Consider the following 24,153-nt stretch of genomic DNA (forward strand, 5'->3'; position numbering starts at 1 on the left):
CATAGCACCACCTCCAGAATTCTATGTTCTTCCTTTTGTACTATGTAAATAAAGAAATGAAATATTTTTAGCTTCTCTCCATTGAGAATAATACAGGCTGCTAGTTTTGTATATACTCTCTTAATTATGTTGAGGAATTTTCCTTCAAATCTTATTTTGCTGAGAATTTTTATTAAGAATTAGTTTTCCAGATTTTGAAACATCTCATAATATTCTAATGTATATGTGCCATAGTTTTCTTACCCATTGACAGCCACTTATATTAGCTATTTTAAATAATACTATAATGAACATGAATGCATATATATGCATATATATATATATATATATATATATATATATATATATATATATATATATATATATTTGTGTCCAAACTCTATTTCCCTAGGTTAAATACCTGGTAGTGTGATGGCAGGATCCACTGGTATTTCTATTTCCAACTTCTTAAAAAAGCACCAGACCATTTCTCCATGGTTACAACACCAGAAGATGTAAAGAGTTCCAATATCTTCACATCCTCACCAGAATGTGTGTTGTCTGTTTTTTTGCATGTTGACATTTGCAAGTATTTTAAGTCATTCTTTGTCAGTTTGTTGGACTTTGGTGGCTTGTGTGTTGCTGCAATGCTGAAACCTATGCCAACATCAATATCAGAAGCACCCACAGTGGACATGTTTAAGCAGAGCTTCAAAACAAGGAAAGATGAGCCAGTCTATTTCTGACATAAGTTGGCCACTGAAACATTATAAATAGCAATAGAACGATGTCTGATATAATGCTGAAAGATGAGCCCCTCAAGATATAAGGTATGAAAAATACATCCTGGGAAGAACTGCCTCTTCATAGTACTAAACATTATGGCTAAGATGCAGTAAAACTTTAGGGACCTTCATTTGCTGATGTGGCATGACTCAAAAATGAGAGGAAGACCTTTATTAAAAATAAGAATATTTATGTATGAAATAACAATCTAGGATGATTCAAGGTTATAAAAATTAACCAGACTGTATAAAAATTGATAATCTAAGACCTAGTTTGCTGACTTGTATTGCCTACTTAGAACTAGACAATCACTTTAGATAGGACCTGTTGATATAGTGATGGGTGTCTCTATACTAGTCATGTATAGTTTGGGACTTGCTGAGTAGATATATCCACCATTGGTCATTGATACAGTCATGCTGGAGTGAGTGGTGCCAATCACTCATTGGTGTAGGTTTGCTACCTAGAGGGGAAAAAGTATCCAACACCCATCAAACAGGCCAGCAAAGGGGAAAGGGGAAATGAAATGGACAGATGAATAGAAAAAGGAATGACCAAAAAGATAAAGATAAATAAATAAATAAGGAAGAAGAAATGGGGAAAGGAAAAACAATGAAAGCAAAGGAGAGGAACATCTTCAGGTAGCACTGTCTGTTAAACATTGTTTTGCTAACAACAAGTTTGGTGGTTCGAATCCACCAACCACCTCAACATAGAAAGACGTGAGACTATCTGCTTCCATCCAGAATTGCAGCCTCAGAATCTCTAGTTAACAGGATCACTATTCTCTTACGAGGGATGACACAGTCACTCAACAGTGTTTGAAAAGGCACATGAAAGTGGATCGAAACCCTCTCCCTCTTTGTGCTTCCCTTAACAAGGACCTGGAGTCAGAGTGGTGTGTTGGGAAGAATAAACACTTGACAACTTGCTGAAATTTACAAGATGGGTCACTGAACCTAGTTTTAATTATTTTATCTGTTCTTGCTCAGAAAACAGTTAAGCAAATAAACAACATCTACATGATAACACCTGGAAGTGTATAATTCTACTGACAGTCAAAGTCATCCATTACTTAACAAAATGTGATGTACATGTTAAATCCAAATTAATCACTGTAGAGGCAGTTAGCCAGTATCTGGCCACTCTCTCTCAGTGAGAGTTAATGCCAGGCCTCATCTGAGCCTCACAGGTTGCAGCTCTCCCGTGACTTGCCTGATAATGGGGCGAGAACATTATCCCCTGATGATCACACAATCCTCTATTCATAAACCAAAATATTGCTTAATGATAAAGTTAAATGTCAAAGGAGAAGACGTACAATGCTTCATCTCTCTCCTTTAATTTATTTCTTATAAGCCCCTTTATATGCTCAATTGTATTATGCTTATTTTCTATCACAATATTTAGGCCATATTGGTTGAGAAATCTCTGAAGACTCATATGAGAGGCTATGGTTCTTTTTAAAAAAGCAAATTTCACCATTAGTCTGACCTTTAGAAAAACTTCTCAGAATCTCAGATTTCTTTAGCACTAAACCAAGAAAAACAAAAACAAAGAAAAAATGCAAACTCTCTGCCATCACATAAATTCTGACTCATAACCACTCTCTAGGACAGGGTAGAACTGCCCCCATGGGTATCAAGACAGTAACTCTTTACAGGGAGACAACGCCACAGCCTTCTCCTGTGTAGTGGCTGGTGGTTTTGCAATGCTGACCATGCTGACCTTGATGGAGAATGAAACATCTTTGTTAAAAACCAAAACAATGATTTTAAATACGTATTATAAGTAAATACGAATTATTAAAAATAAGTATGCACACTACACTAGCAAAACAGAGGACGTTTGCCCAAATTTTATTTTATATTAACCATGTCATTACACCCTCTGAGCCCAACTGTTTCCTTTGTAATATATATTTTCAATATAATAGTAGCTTTTTGCTTAATCCTAGGAGTTCTAGTATATTGCGCACTGTACTACCACATAATTATAATATATAATAATATATAGTATGGGTTCTTAAGGGTTAAATGTGGAGCGATGGCACAGCCTTCAGTGGAGAAGTTAACTAGGACCTTCCTGAATGATATTAATACCCACAAGAGAACCGCCTTAAACTCAAAGACAAAAACAGAGTAAAATCAGTGGATGGTGAAAAACATACTATACCAATGACAACCATTGAAAGGCAAAAATGACAATAATACTCTTTGATAAAAAGATTTCCATGAAAATAACATAATGAGACAGAAATTGAAGCAATATAATGGTTGAAGGAACAATAGACTAGGAATATATAACCATAATAAACATATATGCACACAATGAAAGACCCTCAAAATACATCAATCAAATTTTCACAGAGTTGAAGAGAGAAGAGAAAAACTTGACAGTAATAGCAGGAGACTTCAACACACCGCTCTCACGGAAAGAAACAACAAAGAAATCGCTTCTGAGCACCCTTGTTATCAGACAGAAAGCATTCTAAGTCAATTATGGAAGATATAGTTTAAAATGTAACCACTCATCATTTGATTTCTATTTTGACCCATTCAAAAATCCTTAAAATGGATTTTTCAATTTTCTACTTTCTTTTCAATTCTGGCTGTTCTGTTTTTTTTTTATTGTCCTTTATTGTTTGTTTCTTGCTTTTGTTTTGTGTGATGTTTTGTATATGAAACTCAGAATAGGTAAATCCATAGAAACGGTAACTGGATCAATAATTTCCTCAGGACATGGCAGGGCAGGATGTGGGCAAATGGAAAGCTAACAACAATGAGTACCAGAAAGAAGAATATGAGAGTGTACCCCCCACTGCAAAATAAAAAGGTCCATGGGCAGAGTCTTCACAGTATACATATTTTCCACTTGGTGAGTATCAAGCAATTTGCTCTGAGTTAGTGCACTCAGTGGCATCATCTGGGAAGGTTCTCTCTTGTCACAATGAAATTTTTAATAAAAGTAACTTTGCTCCAACCTCATTTTTTTGTAATGCTGATGTAAGAGAACAGCATACGGCTATGAAATTTTGTTTCCTGCTTGGGAGAAATGTACAGAAACTGTTATGATGTCAAACATAGACTACAAGGACAGCGCTATGGGAAAAACTTGCACCAGTGTTTTTCTCATTTCAAAAAAGGTGAAATGTTGATTGATGACAAACCTCATTCTGGACATATATCAATTTCCCAAATGGATGAAAATATCTACCAAATCCGTGCACTTGTGCTTGAAGACCAACAACCATTGAAAAGATGGGGAAGTTATCTGGACTATCTTGTAGCTCAGTTAAGTGAATTTCAGAGGAAGATGTGAGATTGAGAAGGGTCATTGTGAAATTCGTGCACAGGTTCTCTGAGTGAATTGCAAAAGGAATGTGGACTGGAAACAGGCAGTGCTTTGAAAGAACAGCTACGAAGCAGCCAGACCTTTTTTTCCAAGTTTGTTACTGGTGACAAGACATGAGGCTTTCCTTAGGACCCTGAAACAATACATCAATCAATCGAGTGGAAAATGCCATCATCACCCCATCCCTCCAAAATGCTCATCAAATTAATCAAAGTTCAAGACAATGTCCTTTTTAAAGAAAAATGTGAAGAGGATAGTGCATTTGGAATTCATTCCACCATGTCAGACTGTTAATCGAGGTTTATATTTAGAGATTCTGACAAGATTGCTTAACAGTGTATGACAAAAAGGCCTAATTTGTGGCAGACGGGTTTTGCTAGCTGGACAGTGTATCTGTTCATGCAGCCATCTTGGTGCGCAGCTTTTGGCAAAAAACAGTATGCCTCTCTTGCCCCAACCACCTTCCTCACGTGACCTCTCTCCGCAACATTTCTTTTGTTTCCCCTAGTGGAGAGGGAAATGAAAGGACCCTGATTTTGTGACGTGGAAGAGTTGAAGACAAAAACAAGGGAGGTGCTGTCAGCCATTCAAACAGATGAGTTTGAACAGTGTTTCCAAGATTGAATGGCATATTTTACAAATGTATGGAGTGTACTTTGACGGTGCTAAGGTTGTTTTGTAAAAAAATTTAAATACATACGTTTGAAAATAAAAATTCATTTTTTTGGAGGGGGGTGGTGGTACCCTTTTGTATGTTCTGAAGTTCTGCTCATAATTGTACAACACTTTTTAATGTAATTGAATTATTTATATATGTCAATAATCACCAGCTTTCAATTATGCCAGGTCTAGAACATAATGCTTTTAGAATAGGTTTATTGGCATATGCATCACATATAATTCAGTCATATTAAGAAGACTTGTACAATAGTCATCACAGTCAATTTCAAAACATTTTCTTCTCCTCCTCATTGTTATTTACTCCTTATTCACCCCCCCATCCTTTGCTGCCATGCCCATAGGTAATTATTAATCCCATTACTGTCCCTATTGATTTATCTATCCTGGCTCTCATATACAGAAAATAATATAAAGCACAAACAAGAAGGAAACAGTAAAAGCAACAATGATTATAGAAAAGAACAAAACATAGAACCTCAATCAGAAAGAAAGCGGGAAGCAGGTCAAAAGGAAGATGAAACACTAAGGTATTACATTTAACCTAATTACATCTGCTACCTTGAATTTACAGTACTCTTTATCTGATAACAAGGCTACTCAGATCTCTGGACTATGTTCAGAGAAGATACGCTGGAGACTTAATCCATGTGGAGACCCTGTAATTGGTCTCTGAGTGTCCACTGTCATCCTCAGATTTCTGTAAACCTGACATTTACAATTAACTTCTAATATATTACTTTCCTTGGAATTGGACTTTAGCATTCATGGCCCTACATCACACAGGCAGGCGTGCTTCCTCCGTATTGACTTCATTGACATCTAACTTAGATGGCTTCTTGTTTTACAACAAGCCTTTAAGACCCCAGATGCTGTTCTTTCTCATAGCTGGGCACCATCTGGCTTCTCACCCATACTTTGCTAACACCCTTATCCTCAATGATCCCTTCATGAAGGTGACTATCAAGTAGGGCCACCTCAACATAATGTTTTGTTGGAGGTATCAGTAATATGTTACTTTCTACTACAGAGTAACATTTCTATTAATATTCTGAGAATTAATCCTTCCCCTATGATTTTGTGTGGATTCTTAGGTTTTTAAGTTTGAATCTTCCTTTATATACAAAAGCCACTTAAGTCATATATTTTCCTTTAAGTATTAATTTGATTGTGTTTCACAAATTAAACAATTTTATCACACTCATTTTAAACAATTTTCCAATTTCCATTCTAATTTCCTTAACTCATGGATTCTGTCTATAAAATGTGTTCATTTGTGTCCCGATAGTTGAAATCTTGCTGGCTAATTTATCATTATTGTGTCCTAATATAGTTTCCATGAGCTTCAAAAAATATTGCTTTATTTGACACTGACTTTATCTTATGCATTTAGCATTGGATGGTATATTAGTCTGGGTACTTTAGAGAAACAAATTCACAGCAACTCATGTATAAGAGAGAGTTTTATATAAAGGTTAAGTGCACATCAAGAAAACATCCCAACCCAGTGCTGCCCAAGCCCACAAGTCCGACATTAACCCATTAACCCATATGTCCAACACCAATCCACAAAGTCCTCCTCCATTTCACAGAACATACAATGATGTCGACTGCAGGAGGAAAGCTGAGTCAGTGAACATGTAAGCATCTCAGCACTAACAGGGGTCCACACGGGTGTTCCAGCACCCAGGGCTCCATCAGGGTAGGTCCAAGTGGCTTCTCCTCAAGGATGTCTTGCACGAAGTGAGCCTTGCCAACTGAAGCAGGGAACTGGCTAAGGCAGCTGCACCCTGGTCCAACCATCAGAAAGCAAGAGACCCCAAAACTCAAAAGGCCTGGCTCACTGAGCCATTTATCCCTCTGCCTTTCCATCAATCCCACATGTGTTTATAGGGCAGAGTGGCACAATAAACTAACTACCTCAGATGGCTAACTATAAGGTTGGTGATGCAGAACAACAAGCTGGTCCTTGGGGAAAGGGTGAGGCTAACCGCTCCTATGAAGAGTCACAGCTTCAGAAACCCTTTATAACTTTGCTATGAGGCAGAATCAACTCAGTGGTAAAAGGGTGGTTTTAGGATGTGTGGTGTCTCTCTGTGAAGGTTCAATGGGCATTTGAATACCATATGCAGCTATTATGTGGGGTGGGGTAATTGGGAAGATTGAATTGATATCTTTGAATCTTCTAGATCATAGGATCCCAAACATATTTGATCTACCACCCTCTTTTCAGAACCAAAAACATAACACTTCCTGGCAATTAAAAATGTTTGTACTATAGCCTATGATTGAGGATGAAATGTATCTGCATATGTATACACACCCTCTTCCCCACATCCCTCCAGTGGTCCCTAGCATCATTCCAGTGGCTCCCAGGGGACACGGACTCACTCACTTTGGGAAACTCTATTCTTACTCGGAGGCTATTGTTCTTATTCATGCTTATCAATCAACTCTTAAGGGAGGGTACTAGCAAGAGCCTACTATTATTGAGGATTTGTTTTCTTCTCTTTTTATCTCTGTCAGGTTTTGCTTCCTGTGTTTTGAATGTCTATTTTAGAAGTATAAACATTAAAGATTTTATGTTGTCATGATGGATTGACCCTTTATCACTTTCAAATGCCTTTCTTGCACATTTTGTAATGTTCTTGATCTTGCAACCCACTTGATCTGATATTAATAGATATTAATATTAATAGATATTAATATTAATAGCTTTCTTCAGGCTATAGGTTTTTTTAGTAATATTATTTAGTAATATTATTTCCTATTTTCTTACTTTCAGCCTTTCAGTGTCTTTATTATTAAAAATCAGGTATCATATAAACACCATATAGATGGACCATACTTTGAAGCCAGTCTGGCAATTTATACCCTTTACTTAAAAATTGAAGTGTTTTCTCAGTTTCGTTCCAAAGCAATTCTCGTGTGATGAGTTTAAGTATCCTACTGGAAATGGTGGTGGCTAGCACTCACTCAAAGGTGTGTCCGAAGAAAGGCTTGGGAATCTAGCTCCAAAAAAATCAGGCAATGACAATCTTCGGAGCACAGTTCTCCTCTGACCCACATGAGTTGTCACTGACAATGACTTGTCATTGATGTTCGGAAAACTGCTTTGGTTTGGGTTTGGTGAGTACACAATTAAGGGTAAGGGTGGATTTTGAAAATTGATTTCACTAAATAAACTATTTCATATGTGCTTTAGTTGTTTAAGATGCCAATAGATCATATGTTGGTTTTATTGAACTTTGATCAGCAAGCATGCTTTGTCAGTGAACAGTTGAGAATTAAAGAACAAGCAAATCAGCGTGCTAGGTGGCATTCTATCTGCTGAGTAGACGTGGGCTTATGACTTCAACCTGAAAACAATATTCTCCTTCAGAAACCACCCTTCTAAGGAAGGTGACCAGATCCACACTTAATTCCTAACATAGACCCATTCTATGTGTTGCTTGAACTTCACATGGATATGCAAAACTGAGCTATCAAACATTTGAACCCTGTTTTCCTTCCTTTAATCATGAGCAGGAAACAGCAGAAAGGCAGAGCTGGGGGTGGGGAGTGGAATTTGCTGTAGAAAAACCATAGCCTTTGGTAAAAGGCAATTGATTCAGAGACAGTTGGATGATTTGGAAATATGTTTTTCTTCCTCCTTATTTTGCTGCAGAGACTTCCCTTTTTAATCTATAAAATGGTGATATTTATAACAAGAAGCGCTTAACATAGTGTCTGACTTTAATGAATGATAACAATTACATCATTAAAAGTCTTTCTGAGCGGAGATTTTCAGTTGCCTGCCATGTCACTGTGATTATGGGCATGCCCATTAGAAAGCGTGGAAGTTCATGGCATTCTTTAATGTGTAAAGCTAATATTTACATCTCAAGTCTTTAGCTTCTTGTTGCCAGCTGCCCTCAGATTGGTTCTGCCCCATAGCGATGCTTATGTGCAACCGAGTGAAACACTGCCGTACCCTGTGCCATCCTCATAAGGGTGCCTGTACCTGAGACCTTGGCTGCAGCCCCAGTGTCAGTCCGTGGCCTTTGAGGCCCTTCCTCTTTGGGCTTGATCGACTTGCTAGGATTGCTTGATTGATAAAGTCCTTTGGGCTCTATTATCTCTGAAAGATTATCGCACAGCATTACAAGAAAAGTCACCCTACAGCACACAAATGAAATTTCTTTAGCAATATCTGAGGAATGAGAGACTGTCTCTGAACATGTTCATGGAGTGACATATACAGATAAATGTCTGTGGTTCTTTCTTCAGTGATCTCACCCAGCCTCCTTTTTCTCTCTGCAGACCTTTGCAGGAAACATGAATGCGGACAGTGTGGTGCACCACAAGCTACTACATCCAGCGAGGGCCCGGTTTATGCGCTTTGTGCCCCTGCAATGGAATCAAAGAGGAAACATTGGCATGCGAGTTGAGGTCTATGGATGCTCTTATAGTAAGTACTCACACACACCCTGACACTACCCACGCACTGTTAACTCATCTGCAAATAAGACGGTCATCGGCTCATTTAAAAGATATTTCTAAACTCTAATAAATTATCAATGCTTGGAAATATGCAATGCAACTCACAGGTAGAAAATGTATTCTTCTACTTAAGAAATAATCAAAGACTTAACGCGCTTTCAAAGCGAAGTGCTCTTGGAGTTACTGCCATTTATCCTTTGCAGTAAAATGTGAAAGTTATGCTAAGTTCTTCCGGATAAGTGAAGTGAGGGATTATGAAACAACCCTCAGGCCCAGCCATGCTGGGAGAAGTTATCTGTTCATTTGTGTATCCACACAAGCCCATTATTTTACAGGAACATTTATCTAGCGAAGCTCCTAATGCCTACTCATACACCAAGATAAGGATCTCTGGCTTTCAGCTTTCTCAGCCCTACCCCTTCCTGTAGCCTTATATTTTGTGTGTTTCTTAGGAGAATTCATTGTGATTAGGTGAACATCTCAAGGGATAAGAAGTTTCCTGTGGTGAGATGCTGTCAGGCACAGAATATCCTTTTCTGTGGAGAACCGCAAGCTGTCACTCTATGATTTCTAACCACTGGGGATGTTTCCCTTTAGGGGTTGGCTTTGGAGGAAGGGAGGCATGATACATTTCTTCACTTCTGGGATTTGAAACCTCTGTCATGCTCAATGAGATCACAGAGCCACCAATATGAGGTTCCTGCCACAATTGGCCCTAATACAAATTTTACACTGTAGCCAAAAAGATACTTGCAAGTAATAGATAGCGATGTCATTCTTCTGACTACTGTAGTGAAAATAAAATCAAGATTTATTTTGACATGCAAAACTTCTTCATTAAATGTTTCTTACCTCTTCAACATCACTTTACTTCTTCATAACTTCCCTATTGCTCTTAAAACATGACGGATATTTTACCCCAGTGTCTCACTGTTCCTTCCTAGCCTTAGAACACCTCATCTTCACATTTCACACAATCAGTTCCTTCTGTCAACATGAATAATGATTTTAATGTCACCACTTCAGAGGAGTCCACCCTGATTGCCCCTCACTTCTAAAACACCTATGAGCCCAGGATTATAACACACTTTTATTTCCTTTATCCTGCTTGTCACAAAATGGAACCTTGTTTTATTGCTTCTACTTACTTGCTTGTTATCTGCTTCCTCAAATCCTATCACAAAGCTATAAGCTCCACAAGAACAGGTACCATATCTGTTATCAACTGACATGAGCACAAGGAGTCTTCGATAAACATTTGCTGAATAAATCAACACGCACTCATATATCAATGCCGTTTTATGCTCCCGACTATGTAGGTCAAGGTTCCAAATGGACTAAGATGCATGTCAGTTTGTCATACTGGGGTGATTTGGGTTTCTGTGATGCTGGATGCTCTACCATTGGTCATTCAAATATCAACATGATGGACAGAATTCAGTGGAACATTATAGACTAGGAAATTCTGGGAAGGAGAGCCTGATGATGAATTAAAGAAAACAAAACCAAACAAAGGTGAGCAGCAGGAGACCACTACCTCATATAATGAGCTAGACAAGCTCCTTAGAACTTGAAGACACTGATCATACGAATGAAAAAGAGCTGCCTCCTCAAAATGGAGTCGGTGTTAACAACACCCATTAGTACAGCTTTCAGGGCCTTCATCTGCTGATGGAGCACAGCTGAAAGTGAGCATAAAACATCAGTGATGGTCCATTAATCATCAGAATGTGGAATATACAAAGCATCCATCTAGGGAAATTGGATTACTTAAAAAGAAGTGAAGAATGGTAGAATGTGTTGACACGGTGGTATCCTGTTGACCCACAAGTTGACCCAATTCCTCTAAAACCCAAGGGGGAGAACAGCAGATGAAAGTACTGGACCTCTGAACATCAAATGAGAGGTTAAAGAATTGGAGTGAAAATTCAACAAAACAGAATATAACAAATACCGGAGAGGATGTGGAGAGGTAGGAACATTTTTACATTGCTGGTGAAACTGTAGAATTGTACAGCCACTATGGAAATCAATATACCATTTCCTTAAACAAATCTAAATTTAAGTACCATATGATACAGCATCTGCCCAAAAGACATTAAGACTATAAGATAAATAAACATATGTACATTTGTGTTCATTACAGCAATTTACACAATAGCAAAAACAAGGAAACATTTCAAAACTTCAAGTATACAGGAATAGATAAACAATCTCTGATATATTCATACTATGGAATTTCATGCATCAATAAAAAAATTAATAGTTCTCTAAAATACTGCAAAACATGGACAAAACTAGAGAGCATTATGCTTAGCAACCATTAAATTTCATAAAGAGAAACATTTAATATCAATGTTATAAGAAAAAAACAAGGAAGAAGAAATGTGGCCTATACAATAGATAAGACTTTGTCTTGACACAGTTGCTGAAAACAAAAATGGGTACATAAGCAAATGTGGTAAAGAAAGCTGATGGTGCCTGGCTATTAAAAGATAAAGTATCTGGGTTCCTAACGGCTTGAAATTAAACAAGTGGCCATTTGGCAGGGAACCAATGAATCCCACATGGAAAAAGCATACCAGTGTGTGTGATCATGAGTTGTCAATGGGAATAGGTATCAGCAGTTCAAAGACAAGAAAACAAATTGACAGGAAGAAGCATGAACTAAGTGGAGACCCAAAACCCAGTTGTAAGATAATTGGTCATCCCTCACAGAATGGCCACGCAGTAAGGATTATAAATCTAGGGAGTGTCAAAAAATAAATAAATAAAAATTTTGAAAGTAAATCTAGGGAGTGTCGTAGCACTGATGACACTCGAAATTATCCTCTAGTTCATTAATATTTCCTCCCCTTAATATTACAGTCTTTGTTTTACCTAATTTATCTTGTTAGACATGCATATGTTCATCTGTCCAATCAAGAGCGCTCAATGCATGAAAGCCATGATAGCTAACACTTCGGAAGCAGAGTCAGAGAGTAATGGTTCCCTGAAGGTGAGAGAAGAGAAGTGGGGGACAGGGGGAGAAGGGGGAGCTGATAGCAATGATGGTTGTACAACCCCACTCGAGGGGAAAAATAACAGAATTTCAGGTGAACAGATACATTTGATAGTGTAATATATGGCAAATAATAGTAATATATAATGTAATCATTAGGATTCTGGGAAGGGGGGGAAGGAAAGGGATAAAGGGGAGTTGATATCTAAGAGTTCAAGAAGAAAGAAAATGTATTGAAGCTGATGGTGGTAGCATTTGTACAATTATTCTTGATCATATTGAAATGTGGATTAGTACAATACCTGTAAGTGCTCCAATAAAACTAAAAGAAAGAAAGAAAGAATTTGATGACTACAAAGAGACTGGACCAGAGACAGGGGTGGGGCCAGGGGGAGGGGAAGAATGGGGGGAGGAACAACAACAACAACAGCCAAAACAAACAATAAATAAAATAGAAATTGCTTCATGGGCAAAAAAAAGAAAACCTCTAGATTCTTTATCCTTCAAATGTAAGTAAATATTTGTTTGAGTGGCTAAAAGAGTTGGAAAATAAAACTGAAGTAGACTAGGAGACTTTAATGATATGCAAGCTTATTTTGAACATGAAAAATGAAAAATAATTGGAATGAATACTAATTGGAAATGGAACTGAAAACAAAACAGAACTGCGTAGAAAGACACAGTAGGGTCCAGTGCTGCATTGGCCATTTTGAGACCCAGAAAGCAACACACAAGGGTGATAACAAATCAAGTCCACAGAATGCCTTTTCAGACACATACAGTTAGACAGACACTGAGGGAAAGCATATGAACAGAGAGCAAGCTGAATTGAAGAAAAGCAGAGTTAATCCGGTGAGCATTTCAGTGGCATAGATGGCTACAGAGTACAGCTCAAAACAAGCCATTGCCATGCATGCAGTTCTGACTCGCATGGGCCCTACTGGACAGAGCAGAACTGCCTCTTTGGGTTTCCAGGGCTGTAAATATTTTGGAAAACAGAACTCCTCATTTTTCTCCCACAGAGCAACTGGTGGTTTCAAACTGCTGGCCTTGTGCTTCACAGTTCAATGTGCAGCCTACTGTGACGGCAGGGCTTTTTTGACTGCACAATGAAAAGAGAGCAAATGAAGGGGGTTAGAGAACTCACTGGGAGAGTGCTCTGGTCCCTTCAGCTGAAGGCCTGCATTCAGAGAGAGGAAGGCCTGTGGGGCAGCTTTGTCAACACTGGACTCCCAGCAAGTGCTCTTTCTCCACTGAGTGTGGAAAGAAGCAGGATGATGGGCTTTGCCTGCCCAGAACTGCACCAGAGCCACACAAATTACCGGTGTCTAGAGAAGTACTGCTCCATACTTTTCTTACCTCGCCTTCCTGGTTCCTGATCCCATCCCCAACCAGGAGAGTCGGGTCCTTCCAACATAGTAGCTGGAGATGTAATCCTTGTCAGCCACCTCAGAAGCAAGAAAGAGAACATCTCATGCCCATGAAGAGAGTAGAGCCATGAACTATGTGTGGAGTACTGGTACCACAGGCACAGAGGAGTCAGTACTGAGACCATGAGTCAGGGTGGTGGGCTTTCTGGCCTAAGGAATGAGTAAAGCTAGGTGTTTGGGTCCAAGAACTGACAAGAAGAGTGAGTGGGGGGGTTGGGGGAGGGGAGACAGATCCATTAGGCATTTGTCAGCATTGAGCAGAAAATAGACCAAAGGGGTGGATAACTTAGGCCAAGGACCAGAGTGAGGCATGTCTGTGAACATGATGAAAACAAATTCTACCGAGAAATAAACTGCTCCTTAATATTTCTGATCTCGTCATGTAATTAACGTCCTTAATAAAGCCATAATTGTGAGAATTGCATTTTCTGTGAGTTCTGTGTGCCCATTTCAATGGATTATTGAGCCCAAAGAGAAGTAGAGTGCAGGGAGAGAGTTGGTGGGTGGCAGACTGGGATAAAGAAGATTGTCGGGTACGATAAGTATGAGCGTGTACACCCCCAAAACGGAATTGTGCTTAGCAAAGTGGAGCTTTCACTCGCTAAGCGAGCATCTAGAACGCTCTGAGTCAGTGCACCCAGAGGCGCCACCCAGAGGTTCCCGCTGGTCACTACATTTTTTTGTGAAAGCAGTTTTGCTTGAAACTCTTTTTTTTGGGGGGGGGGGAGTGATTTAAGAGGACAACGTGCAGCTGTGAAATTGTGTTTCCTGCTCAGGAAAAAATGCCACAGAAACCGGTGTGATGTTGAGCACAGCTTCTAAGGACAGCGCTATGGGAAAATCTCAAGTGTACAAGAGTAGTTATATTTTCATTTTTAAAAAGGTGAAATGTCGATTGATGGCAAACTTTGATCAAGACATCAGTCAACTTCCTGAACTGACAAAAATGTCAACTCCTAGTGCATTTGGAGTTCGTTCCACCAGGTCAGTCTGTCAATCAAGCTTTCTACTTAGAAGTTCTGACAAGATTGCCTAATAGTGTGCGCAAAAAAGCCACCTGCTCACACAGCCATCTCAGTGAGCCAATTTTGGGTAAAATCAGCATGCCTCTCTTGCCCCAAGCACCTTCCTCACCTGATCTGCAGTGGTGCAACTTCTTTTTTTCCCCTCAAATGAAGTGGGTCATGCAAGGAGGGCGATTTGATGACATCATGTGGTGAAGAGAAAAATGAGGGAGGTGCTGTCACCCATCCAAACAGATGAGTTTGAAAAAATGTTTCCAAGAATGGAATCACAAATTTGACAAATGTACTAAGTGTAATGGTGAGGACTTCGAAAGTGATAGGCTGTTTTGTAAAAAAAAAAAGAAAGAAAGAAAGAAAGAAAGAAATATATAGCTTTGAAAAAAAATTCCGGTTTTGGAGGGACTTTCTCATATTTCCCCTGACCCATAGGAATAATTATTGCATAGACATGGAGGTGGATTTGTCTTTCCCATAGTAAACATGAAAGTTCAAACATAACTCACATGCTATTTCCTCACTAAATGAGCCATTTCCTCACCTAAGGAACAAAATTGAGAAATCAGAAGGAAATCTATCCACCAATGGACAGCTGATCTTCCACAAAGGGCAAAAATCCATCAACTGGGGGTCCAGTATTTTTAACTATTGGTGTTGGTAAAACAGATTATCCATTTTCAGAAAAAGGAAACTGGTTCAAACCTCAAATCATATATGAAAACTAAACCCCAAAGGATTAAAGACCTACATGTAAATTCCAAAACTATAAAGATCAGTGCAAATAAATGGCTAACCAGGGCCTGAAGCCATGGCATAACCAGACTACCAGACGTACTCAAAGGGACTCATTAAATGCCTCATGGGGTACAACTGTCATCGAGTCAATTCTGACTGTCAGACACCCTACCAGGCAGGGTAGAACTGCTCCTGTAGGTTTCAGGGAGTTTAGCTCTTTAAGTGAGTAGAACCTCCATCTTTCTCCCGCAGAGCAACTGGTGGTTTCAAAGTGCTGGCCTTGTGGCTGGCACCCAACACCCCTACTAGCCTGTCTGGAAATGGGAACACTCATTGTTCGGCATAGAGGACGCTCAGGCAGTGATAGCAATGCCTTCCAGAAGAGAAGGTGCTGTACAGATAGCAGCGGAAGGAAAGCATTCTGGATTTGTTATTCTCGGAATATAAGATGCAAGAATGTTACAGTGTGGCATGAAAATGATGGCCTCTCTCTGATCTTGCTTTTCCGATGCTGTTTGAAATTTTTCTCAATAAGGTACAGTGGAATTCATCTAGTCCTCAGGAGTGAAATCATCTAAAATATGCGAGAGTCTTTACCATTTTTTTCTTAACATGCATCATTTCTTGTTTGAAATGTGTTTTCCTTGCTGTTGAAAGTAAGTAGATTAGGACCTGAGAGTAATGGGTCAATCAGGCACTCAGTGCCACTGTCAGTTAAGCAATGGACTGATAGTCACAAGGTAAGGGGTTCAAGGCCACCAATTGCCCCGAGGGAGAAAGCTTAAGCCAGCTGGTCTTTCACTGATTGATAGCCTCAGAAACCCTACATCGGTTCACTATAAATCAGAATCAACTCCATGTTAGTGGGCTTTGGGTGAATATCGTATTATATGAAGACGACTTGGTGCTGTTGTGTCGGTAGATAGCCTGGTCTCTAACCCTAGGAAGCATGATGACGCTTTCTGGTTCCTGGGATCTAGATCAGGGTGAATATTTGATCAGAGCTTATTTAAGTTCTTGATCTGAGAAGTTACTTACTTATTTTTAATAGCATTTTAAAGATTGTAATATTTTTTCTAATGGAATCCTTTCTCATTTATGTATATATTCATTTTCTAGGTACTAAGAAGCATGATCAGAATGCTATTTATACATTAGCTTTTTAAAGTACTTGTCTCTTTTCTCATTGAATAATTGAGATCACTTTATCGATTTTAAATCTCTATTTTAAATACTTTGTTTAAATTCAAAATCTATTTTAAAACATTCCATTGGTTGGAGAAAAGCCAAACCTCTATTTTCCATAAGTTTGGGGTATTTGTTTTAATTTAAAAAGATGTTTTTGCTTTGCCTTTCTTTCCTATTACAAATGCCAACTGATGACCTGTTCCATTTTACCAGTCTCCCTGTCACTTGAATATCACCAAAACCTTTTCTTGGTGTCAATCACAATGCAATTTAAATAGAGTTAAGTCAACAAATGTTTCCACTTTAAACTATTACTAAGATGTGAATAACTAACCAGGTGGTCTATTTTGTTCAAGATGAACTTTCTGGTTGAAACTCTATGCCTCTGTGACTACATTTCTCCATTTGTGTAATGACCATGTTAATTACTTTGAAGTCATTTTGAGTTATTATGTGTAAAGCATTTAGAAGAATATTTAGCAGAGAGTTTTTGCTTAGTTAATGAACACGTAGTACAAATGTAGGCGCCGACTCCTACAGAGCATCCTTCTGCTACCACCACATCCTTCCACAGGCACGAGACTCGTCTCAGATGCAGATTGATACCCACTGCTGTCCTCCTTTTCTTGCCATAAGTTCTGGGATCTCACTTCCCTGCCACCTGCAGCGTGTCTTGTTCTATGCTCAAACTGCAGCTGGAAAGACAGCTGTCGAGGCCATCTACAACACAGGCAAAGGTCTTCTCACATATGGTTAGTACTCTTACATAATTCCGTGGAGTAACATGGTCCGCCAAGAAACAAAAATAGCCCTGCCGGCATAGTGGTTATTATTCTAGGACAATATCATTGATATAACATGTAAATAAATTTGATTGCTTGTTTGAGATGAACTTGTTTGCCACTAAAGATCCATGCCTATTTCAGTCTTAGTTCCCCACCCTACCTTTTTTCCCCCAGGCACCAAGACTGCTATTAAGATTTGAAGGCTAAGGAAGCTAGAGTTTTTTGGGTTTGTTTTTTTTTGGGGGGGGGAGGGGGGTGCAGGGTTGGCTGGTTTTTAAAGAAAAATACTGTATATATATTTACACATGCAATCTGAAATGAAATCAACAACAGTATCCTGATAAACCTTCCATGTATGTGGCTTTCTTTCTCCCCTCCCCATGATGATCTAGCAATGCATGTTACAGCACATTGACAGGGAGCTTCCAGAGTTTCAGACCAGATTTAGAAGTGGACATGGAACAAGGAATATCATTGTTGATGCCACCTGGATCTTGATTGAAAGCAGAACATACAAGGAAGATATTTGCGTGTGTTTTATTAGCTATGTCAAAGTATCCGACAGTGTGGCTCATAACAAACTATGGACAGCCTGGAGAAGAAGGACAATTCCAGAACACTTTACTTCACTCTTGAAGAACCTGAACATGGATCGAGAAGTTGTATGACCCAAACAAGGGAATGCTACATGGTTTAACATCAAGAAAGGTGTGAATCAGGGTTGTGGTGGCCTATTACTATATTTCTTCAGTCTGTATGTTGAGAAAATAATTAGAGAAATTCTATTAAATGAAGAAAAAAGGGGTATCAGGATATTAGGAAGAATTATTAATAATCTTCACTATGCCAATGACCCAACCTTGAGGTGAATTTGAAAGTGAGGAGGACTTGAAGCACTTGTTGGTGAATGTCAAAGACTTCAGCCTTCAATATGGGTACCAACTCAATATAAAGAAACCAAAATTCTCACAATAGGACCAGTAGGTGACATTATGAGAAATGGAAAAAAGATTTCTGCTGTCAAATATTTGGACCCACAGCCAGAGCTCATAGAAGCAGCAAATGAAACCAAGTGATGGATTCCATTGTGTAAATCTGCTGCACAGACCTCTTGAAAGGGTTGAAAGAAAGGGGTGTTATTCTGAGGACTAAGGTGTGCCTGATGCCAGCCATCGTATTTTGAATTGCTACATATGCATGTGAAAGTTGGACATTGAATAAGGAAGAAAAAACCAGACTGAGACATTTCAATTAAGGTGCTAGTGAAGAATATGTAAAGTAATATGAACTTCCAAAAGAGCAAACAAATCTGTCTTGAAAGAACTACAATCAGAATGCTGCTTGGAATCAAGGATGCAAGACTTATGCTCATCTATTTTTGACATGTTTTCTGGAGAGACCAGTCCCTGGAAATGGATATAATGCATGGGCATCATGCTTGGCAAAGAAAGACAGTGAAAAAGAAATGACACTTGACGAAATGGATTGAAACAGTGGCTGCAGCGATGGGCTCAAACACAATCGTAAGGATGGCACAGGGCCGGGCTGTGTTTTATTTTGTTGTGAGTGTTGTACGTAGTGTCACTATGAATCAGAATTGATTCAGCAACAACACAGATGATTTTGAGGAAGCCAAAAATATATGAAGTGGGGAAATGATAGTTTCCTTAAAAAATTGTGATTGCAAAACTGGATACCTTATTTACATAAAAATGAAACATGACCCATATTTCATACCATGTACAAAAATGAGCTCAAGGATATGAACTCGGTATAATAGTGTCCGGGAAAGCCATGGCCATTTGGTATAACATAGTTCACAAACATGACATTCTACATCCTATTTTGGTGAATAGCCATCAAGGTTTTAAAAACTAGTGAGTAGTTACTAAAATGCACCTATGGTCCCTCTCTATGCAGAGAAAAGAACAGGGGTGAATATCAAAGCTAGAGCATGAAACCAATTTGTCCAATGGATTAATGGACCTCACATACATTAACTCTGAACAGTACCCACTGTTCTGAAAGGGATCACATTAGAAGGTCTTAGATAGAGTGCAAAGAAAATGTGGAACAAAATTTAAAATAATTAAAAATGCCAGGCTTCCTAGCTAGATAGAGATTTGAGAAATGCCCAATTCTAATCACCCTTGTCATCTGGAACCGAGCTCAATTTTCACCCAAACAATAGGTCTATAGAGGGTACAGTAACAGAATTGAGGTATTCGTACTTTAGAGCAATATAGTATTGGAGATCAGAGGGGCAGCATTTACCCAAGGACAAATTTAGACCTGAGAGGAAAAGAAGAATGGAAACAGGAAACAAAGGGAGGAAGTATGATAAGTGATATTATATTCTGGGGATTGAGATCAATGATGAAACAAAATATGTGTGAATTGTTCAGTGAAAACTGATTTGCTGTGTAATTTATAATAAAAGAGTCTAAAATACAACTTCAAAAAGAACCTTCTTCAGGAGAGAACCAGTGTTTTCCGTATGCACTGCAAGTTTTCCTTCATCAGATGCATGTCATTGATATTGTCAGCATCGTAATCACTACCAACATTTCTTTTCCCCATCATTTAATTTGCACCATATTCTACAGTCCACATGCCAAACTCACAGCAACCTTTTAACATAAGAATTATTAGTCCTGTGTTATAAAAAAAGAAAGCTGACATTTATAAAGGTTAAGTGACTCTCAAAGAAAACTAGTTATTTACATTCCAAACCAAATATTTTTTCTGAGATCTAAAAATATGTATTCATTTACCTGATTTATACCTCAATTTGATCACTTCAGAAGTAACTGAAATGTAATATGTCTCGAAGGGAGCGTTTCATTGACTTGTACTTCCCTGCCATACTCTATAGTTTCTCCCTGCAGAGGAGAGTTGGCTTCTCATAAACATCAACATCCCTCTTCCTTATTTCCCATCAGTCTGACAGTAAGTTCTGTCAGTACGACTTCCAGCAATCATTACAAATATACCCGCTTTGTTTCATCTTCACGGATACCAACTTTGTAGTTACTCTCTTCTGTCACTTGAATTTCGACTGCACATTTATGTTCCCTTTTTCTGCTATTTTTATGCAATTATTCTTACTACAGCCAACAGGGTGATAAAAAGCAGGGTTAAGCCTCTGACTTCTATAAGCCTTTCAATGACTCTGGCAGACCACAACAGCTAGCAAAACTCTTCTCAGGGGCCGTGACTTGTTTCAATCATGCCAAGTTTGTTCCCTTCCCATGGCTTTTGCCTCTGCTGTCACCTCTCTCTGGGCTATGCCATCCTCACCCTTGCCTTCTGTTCATCTCTGAATGAGCCTCAGTTCTCATATTACTTTCTCAAAGGTGTCAAAGGCTCATTTATACCCGCCAGCCTTTCTCTCTCTCCCCCCCCCCCCCTCGCTCTCTCTCTTATCTTTTTACCTCTAATCTCCATCTGTCTTTAGACAGACACACACGTAAAGTGAAACCTGTGAAAAAGGAAAGCTCTGTAAGGCAGAAACTTACCAGAGAAGGCAAACATATGTTTTCCAATGAAACAACTGGTGCTGGGAAATAAGGGTCTGGGATTGCCTGTCATGGTTTTTGCTAAGAACAGAGACCACTTCGATTCAAGAAACCTTATTCAAGAACGTTTATTCTGATGCAAGAGACAGACAGAAACCAATTGTTTAAAAACGTAAGCAGAAATCAAGTAAGTTCTTAAATGCCTGATCCCTGATCCCTTCAACACCTCATGGTCACACGGGCTGATGTAATTCTTCAATGTGGGGTTTGATTCTTCTCAGCTAGATGGCTGCTTGTTTACCTTAAGCCTTTAAGACCCCAGATGCTATATCTTTTGATAGCTGGGCACCATCAGCTTTCTTCACCACATTTTCTTATGCACCCATTTGTCTTCAGTGATCGTGTCAGGGAGATAAGCATCATGGAATACCAGGAAGGTGAGCATCATGGAATGCCAGTTTAATAGAACAAAGTGTTCTTGCATTGAGGGAGTACTTGAGTGGAGGCCCAAGGTCCATCTGCTACCTTTATACTAAACCTATAAATATATGCACATAGATCTATTTTCCCATCATCATATATAAATATATTTACATATGTCCATGCCTATATTTAGACCTCTATAAATGGTCTTTGCCTCCTAGTTCTTTCCTCTATTTTCTTTTACTTTCCTCTTGTCCCACTATCATGCTCAGCCTTCATTTGGTTTCAGTAATGTCTTTTGGCTACATTGCCCTTAATCAGTCCCTACAAGGCCTCACACACCCTCCTTGCCACTAATTTTGGATCACTTGTTGTTCCCATGTCCCTGGGTTGATCAACACCATCTCCTATCCCCTCAATATCCCCTCTCCCATGTCCCCCAGAACAAAATGTAATATCATTGTGATAGAGTGAGAGTGCAGATTGGTATCCCAAAGCCCATCTGTAGGCAACTGGACATCCCCTTACAGAAGGGTCACAGGGAGGAGATGAACCAGTCAGGGTGCAGTGTAGCAACGATGAAACATACAACCTTCCTCTAGTTATTAAATGTTTCCTCCCCCTGAGTCCCCACTGTCATGATCCCAATTCTACCTTACAAATCCGACTAGACCAGAAGATGTACAATGGTTCAGATAGGAGCTGGAAACACAGGGAATCCAGGACAGATGATCCCTTAAGACCAGTGGTGAGAGTGGTGATAGCGGGAGGGTGGAAGGAAGGTGGGGTAGAAAGAGGGAATCAATTATAAGGATTTACATATAACCTCCTCTGTGGGGGGTGGACAACAGAAAAGAGGGTTAAAGGAGACATTGGACAGTGTAAGATATGACAAAATAATAATTATAAATTATCAAGGGTTCATGAGGGTAATGGAGAGGGAGGGGGAAAATGAGGGGCTGATACCAAGGGCTCAAGTAGAAAGCAGATGTATTGGGAATGATGAGGGCAACAAATGTGCTTGACAGACAATGGTTGTATATGTGGATTGAGATAAGAGTGGTATGAACCCCAATAAAATGTTTTAAAATAAATCAAATAAGTTCTTTACACTAAAGTATGTGACAAAAAGTCGATCATCACCGCACCCCAAACAATGTGACAAAACAAAAAGGTCTCGCAGAACACAGTTGTTATCTACACTTCTCCAGGGTTTGTCTGGCCACCACCTCAGACCACCATCCCCTAAGGTCTCATGTTCCCATGATTTATCCTTGCCTCCTTTCTAAGTCAAAATATTCCTTCAGATTAAGCTTAAAAGGAACTTTTTCCTGCAAAGGAGAGAGGTGCTGCATTTTGTATTTTTCAGAAGCTCTTATTACTTTTCTTGTATTTTATTAACAGACACTAACTTCTTTACTACCACTATCACAAGCGATAGAAAAATGGTAGGTGGCACACTTTCAACAGAAGAAAACTTTTGAGACCAGGGAAAACTAAGAAATCACATTGATTTGAGCAACTTGCTCTGAGTTAGTACATCCAATTGCATTGCCTGAGAAGGTTCCCTCTGGTCACAGTTGATTTTTTTCATGAAAACAGTTTTGTTAAACCTCATTTTTTGTGATGACCAATTAAAGAGAACAGTGTGTGGCTGTGCTATTTTGTTTCCTGCTCGTGCAAAATGCGACAGCAACTATCATGATGTTGAACACGGCTCATAAGGACAGCACTATGGTCAAAACTCAAGTGTGCAAGTGGTGTTTTCATTTCAAAACAGATGAAATGTTGATTGATGACAATCTTCATTCTGGTTTTCCGCCAACTTTCTGAACAGATCTAAACAAAATTCATGCACTTTTGATCAAAGACCACGGACCTTGAAGGGATGAGGGAGTTATCTGGACTATCTTGGAGCTCAGTTCAGCAAATTCTAATGGAAGATTTGAGAAGGAGACAGGTTGCTGTGAAATTTGTGCCTCGGGTTCAGACTGACCAACACAGAGTGTCGACTAGAAATATGCCAGGCTTTGAAAGAACAGTTCTGAAGTGGCCTAGGCTTTTTTCTAAGGTCATTACTGATGAGGCTTGTTGCTGTTCTTATGACCCCAAAGCAAGCATCAGTCAAGCCAGTGTCAGATGCCATTATCACCTTGCCCCCTCCAAAGCTTGTCAAATAAAATAAAAGATCAAGATGATCCTCCATTGTTTTGTTTTGTTTGATATGAGGGTGATAGAGTATTTGGAATTTGTTCCACCAGATCAGACTGTTAAACAAGCTTTCTATTTAGAGGTTCTGAAAAGATTGCGACACAAAGGGCCTGATTTTCAGCAGACGGGGATCCGGTTTTGCCACCACGACAATACACCTGGACCATGCACCTGCGCACGCAGCCGGCTCAGTGTGCTAGTTTTGGCCAAAAGCCAGCATACCTCTCTTGCCCCACAGACTTTACTCAACTGACGTCACTCTGTGCAGCCGCTTTTCGTTTCCTCAGATGAAGAGGGGCCTGAAAACACAGCAATCTGATGACATAGAAGAGGTGAAGAAAAAAACGAGGGAGGTGCTGTCAGCCATCCAAACAGATAAGTTTGAAAAATGTTTCCAAGAATGGAATCACATATTTGGCAAATGTAGGAAGTGTAATGGATTGTACTCTGAAGGTGATAAGGTAGTTTTGTAAAAAAAAAAAAAAAAAAAAAATAGCCTTGGAAAAAAATCCGTTTGGGGGAGAGTACCCCCTTGTATATATTTATAAGTACCTATTTACT

At 39.1% G+C, this 24,153-nt stretch overlaps 1 protein-coding gene across 2 annotated transcripts in view; it reads left to right on the forward strand.

Annotated features, from left to right (window-relative positions):
- The window catches only part of CNTNAP5 (contactin associated protein family member 5), a 1,091,618-nt gene that overhangs the window by 478,377 nt on the left and 589,088 nt on the right, over window positions 1–24,153 (forward strand). For both annotated transcript variants that reach the window (XM_075529285.1, XM_075529286.1), the window contains exon 4: window positions 9,100–9,247. In XM_075529285.1, coding sequence (XP_075385400.1) covers window positions 9,100–9,247 — 148 coding nt within the window. The remainder of the gene's footprint in view (window positions 1–9,099; window positions 9,248–24,153) is intronic.

Source organism: Tenrec ecaudatus, chromosome 13 (genome assembly GCF_050624435.1).
Source record: "Tenrec ecaudatus isolate mTenEca1 chromosome 13, mTenEca1.hap1, whole genome shotgun sequence".
Classification (NCBI taxonomy): Eukaryota; Metazoa; Chordata; class Mammalia; order Afrosoricida; family Tenrecidae; genus Tenrec; species Tenrec ecaudatus.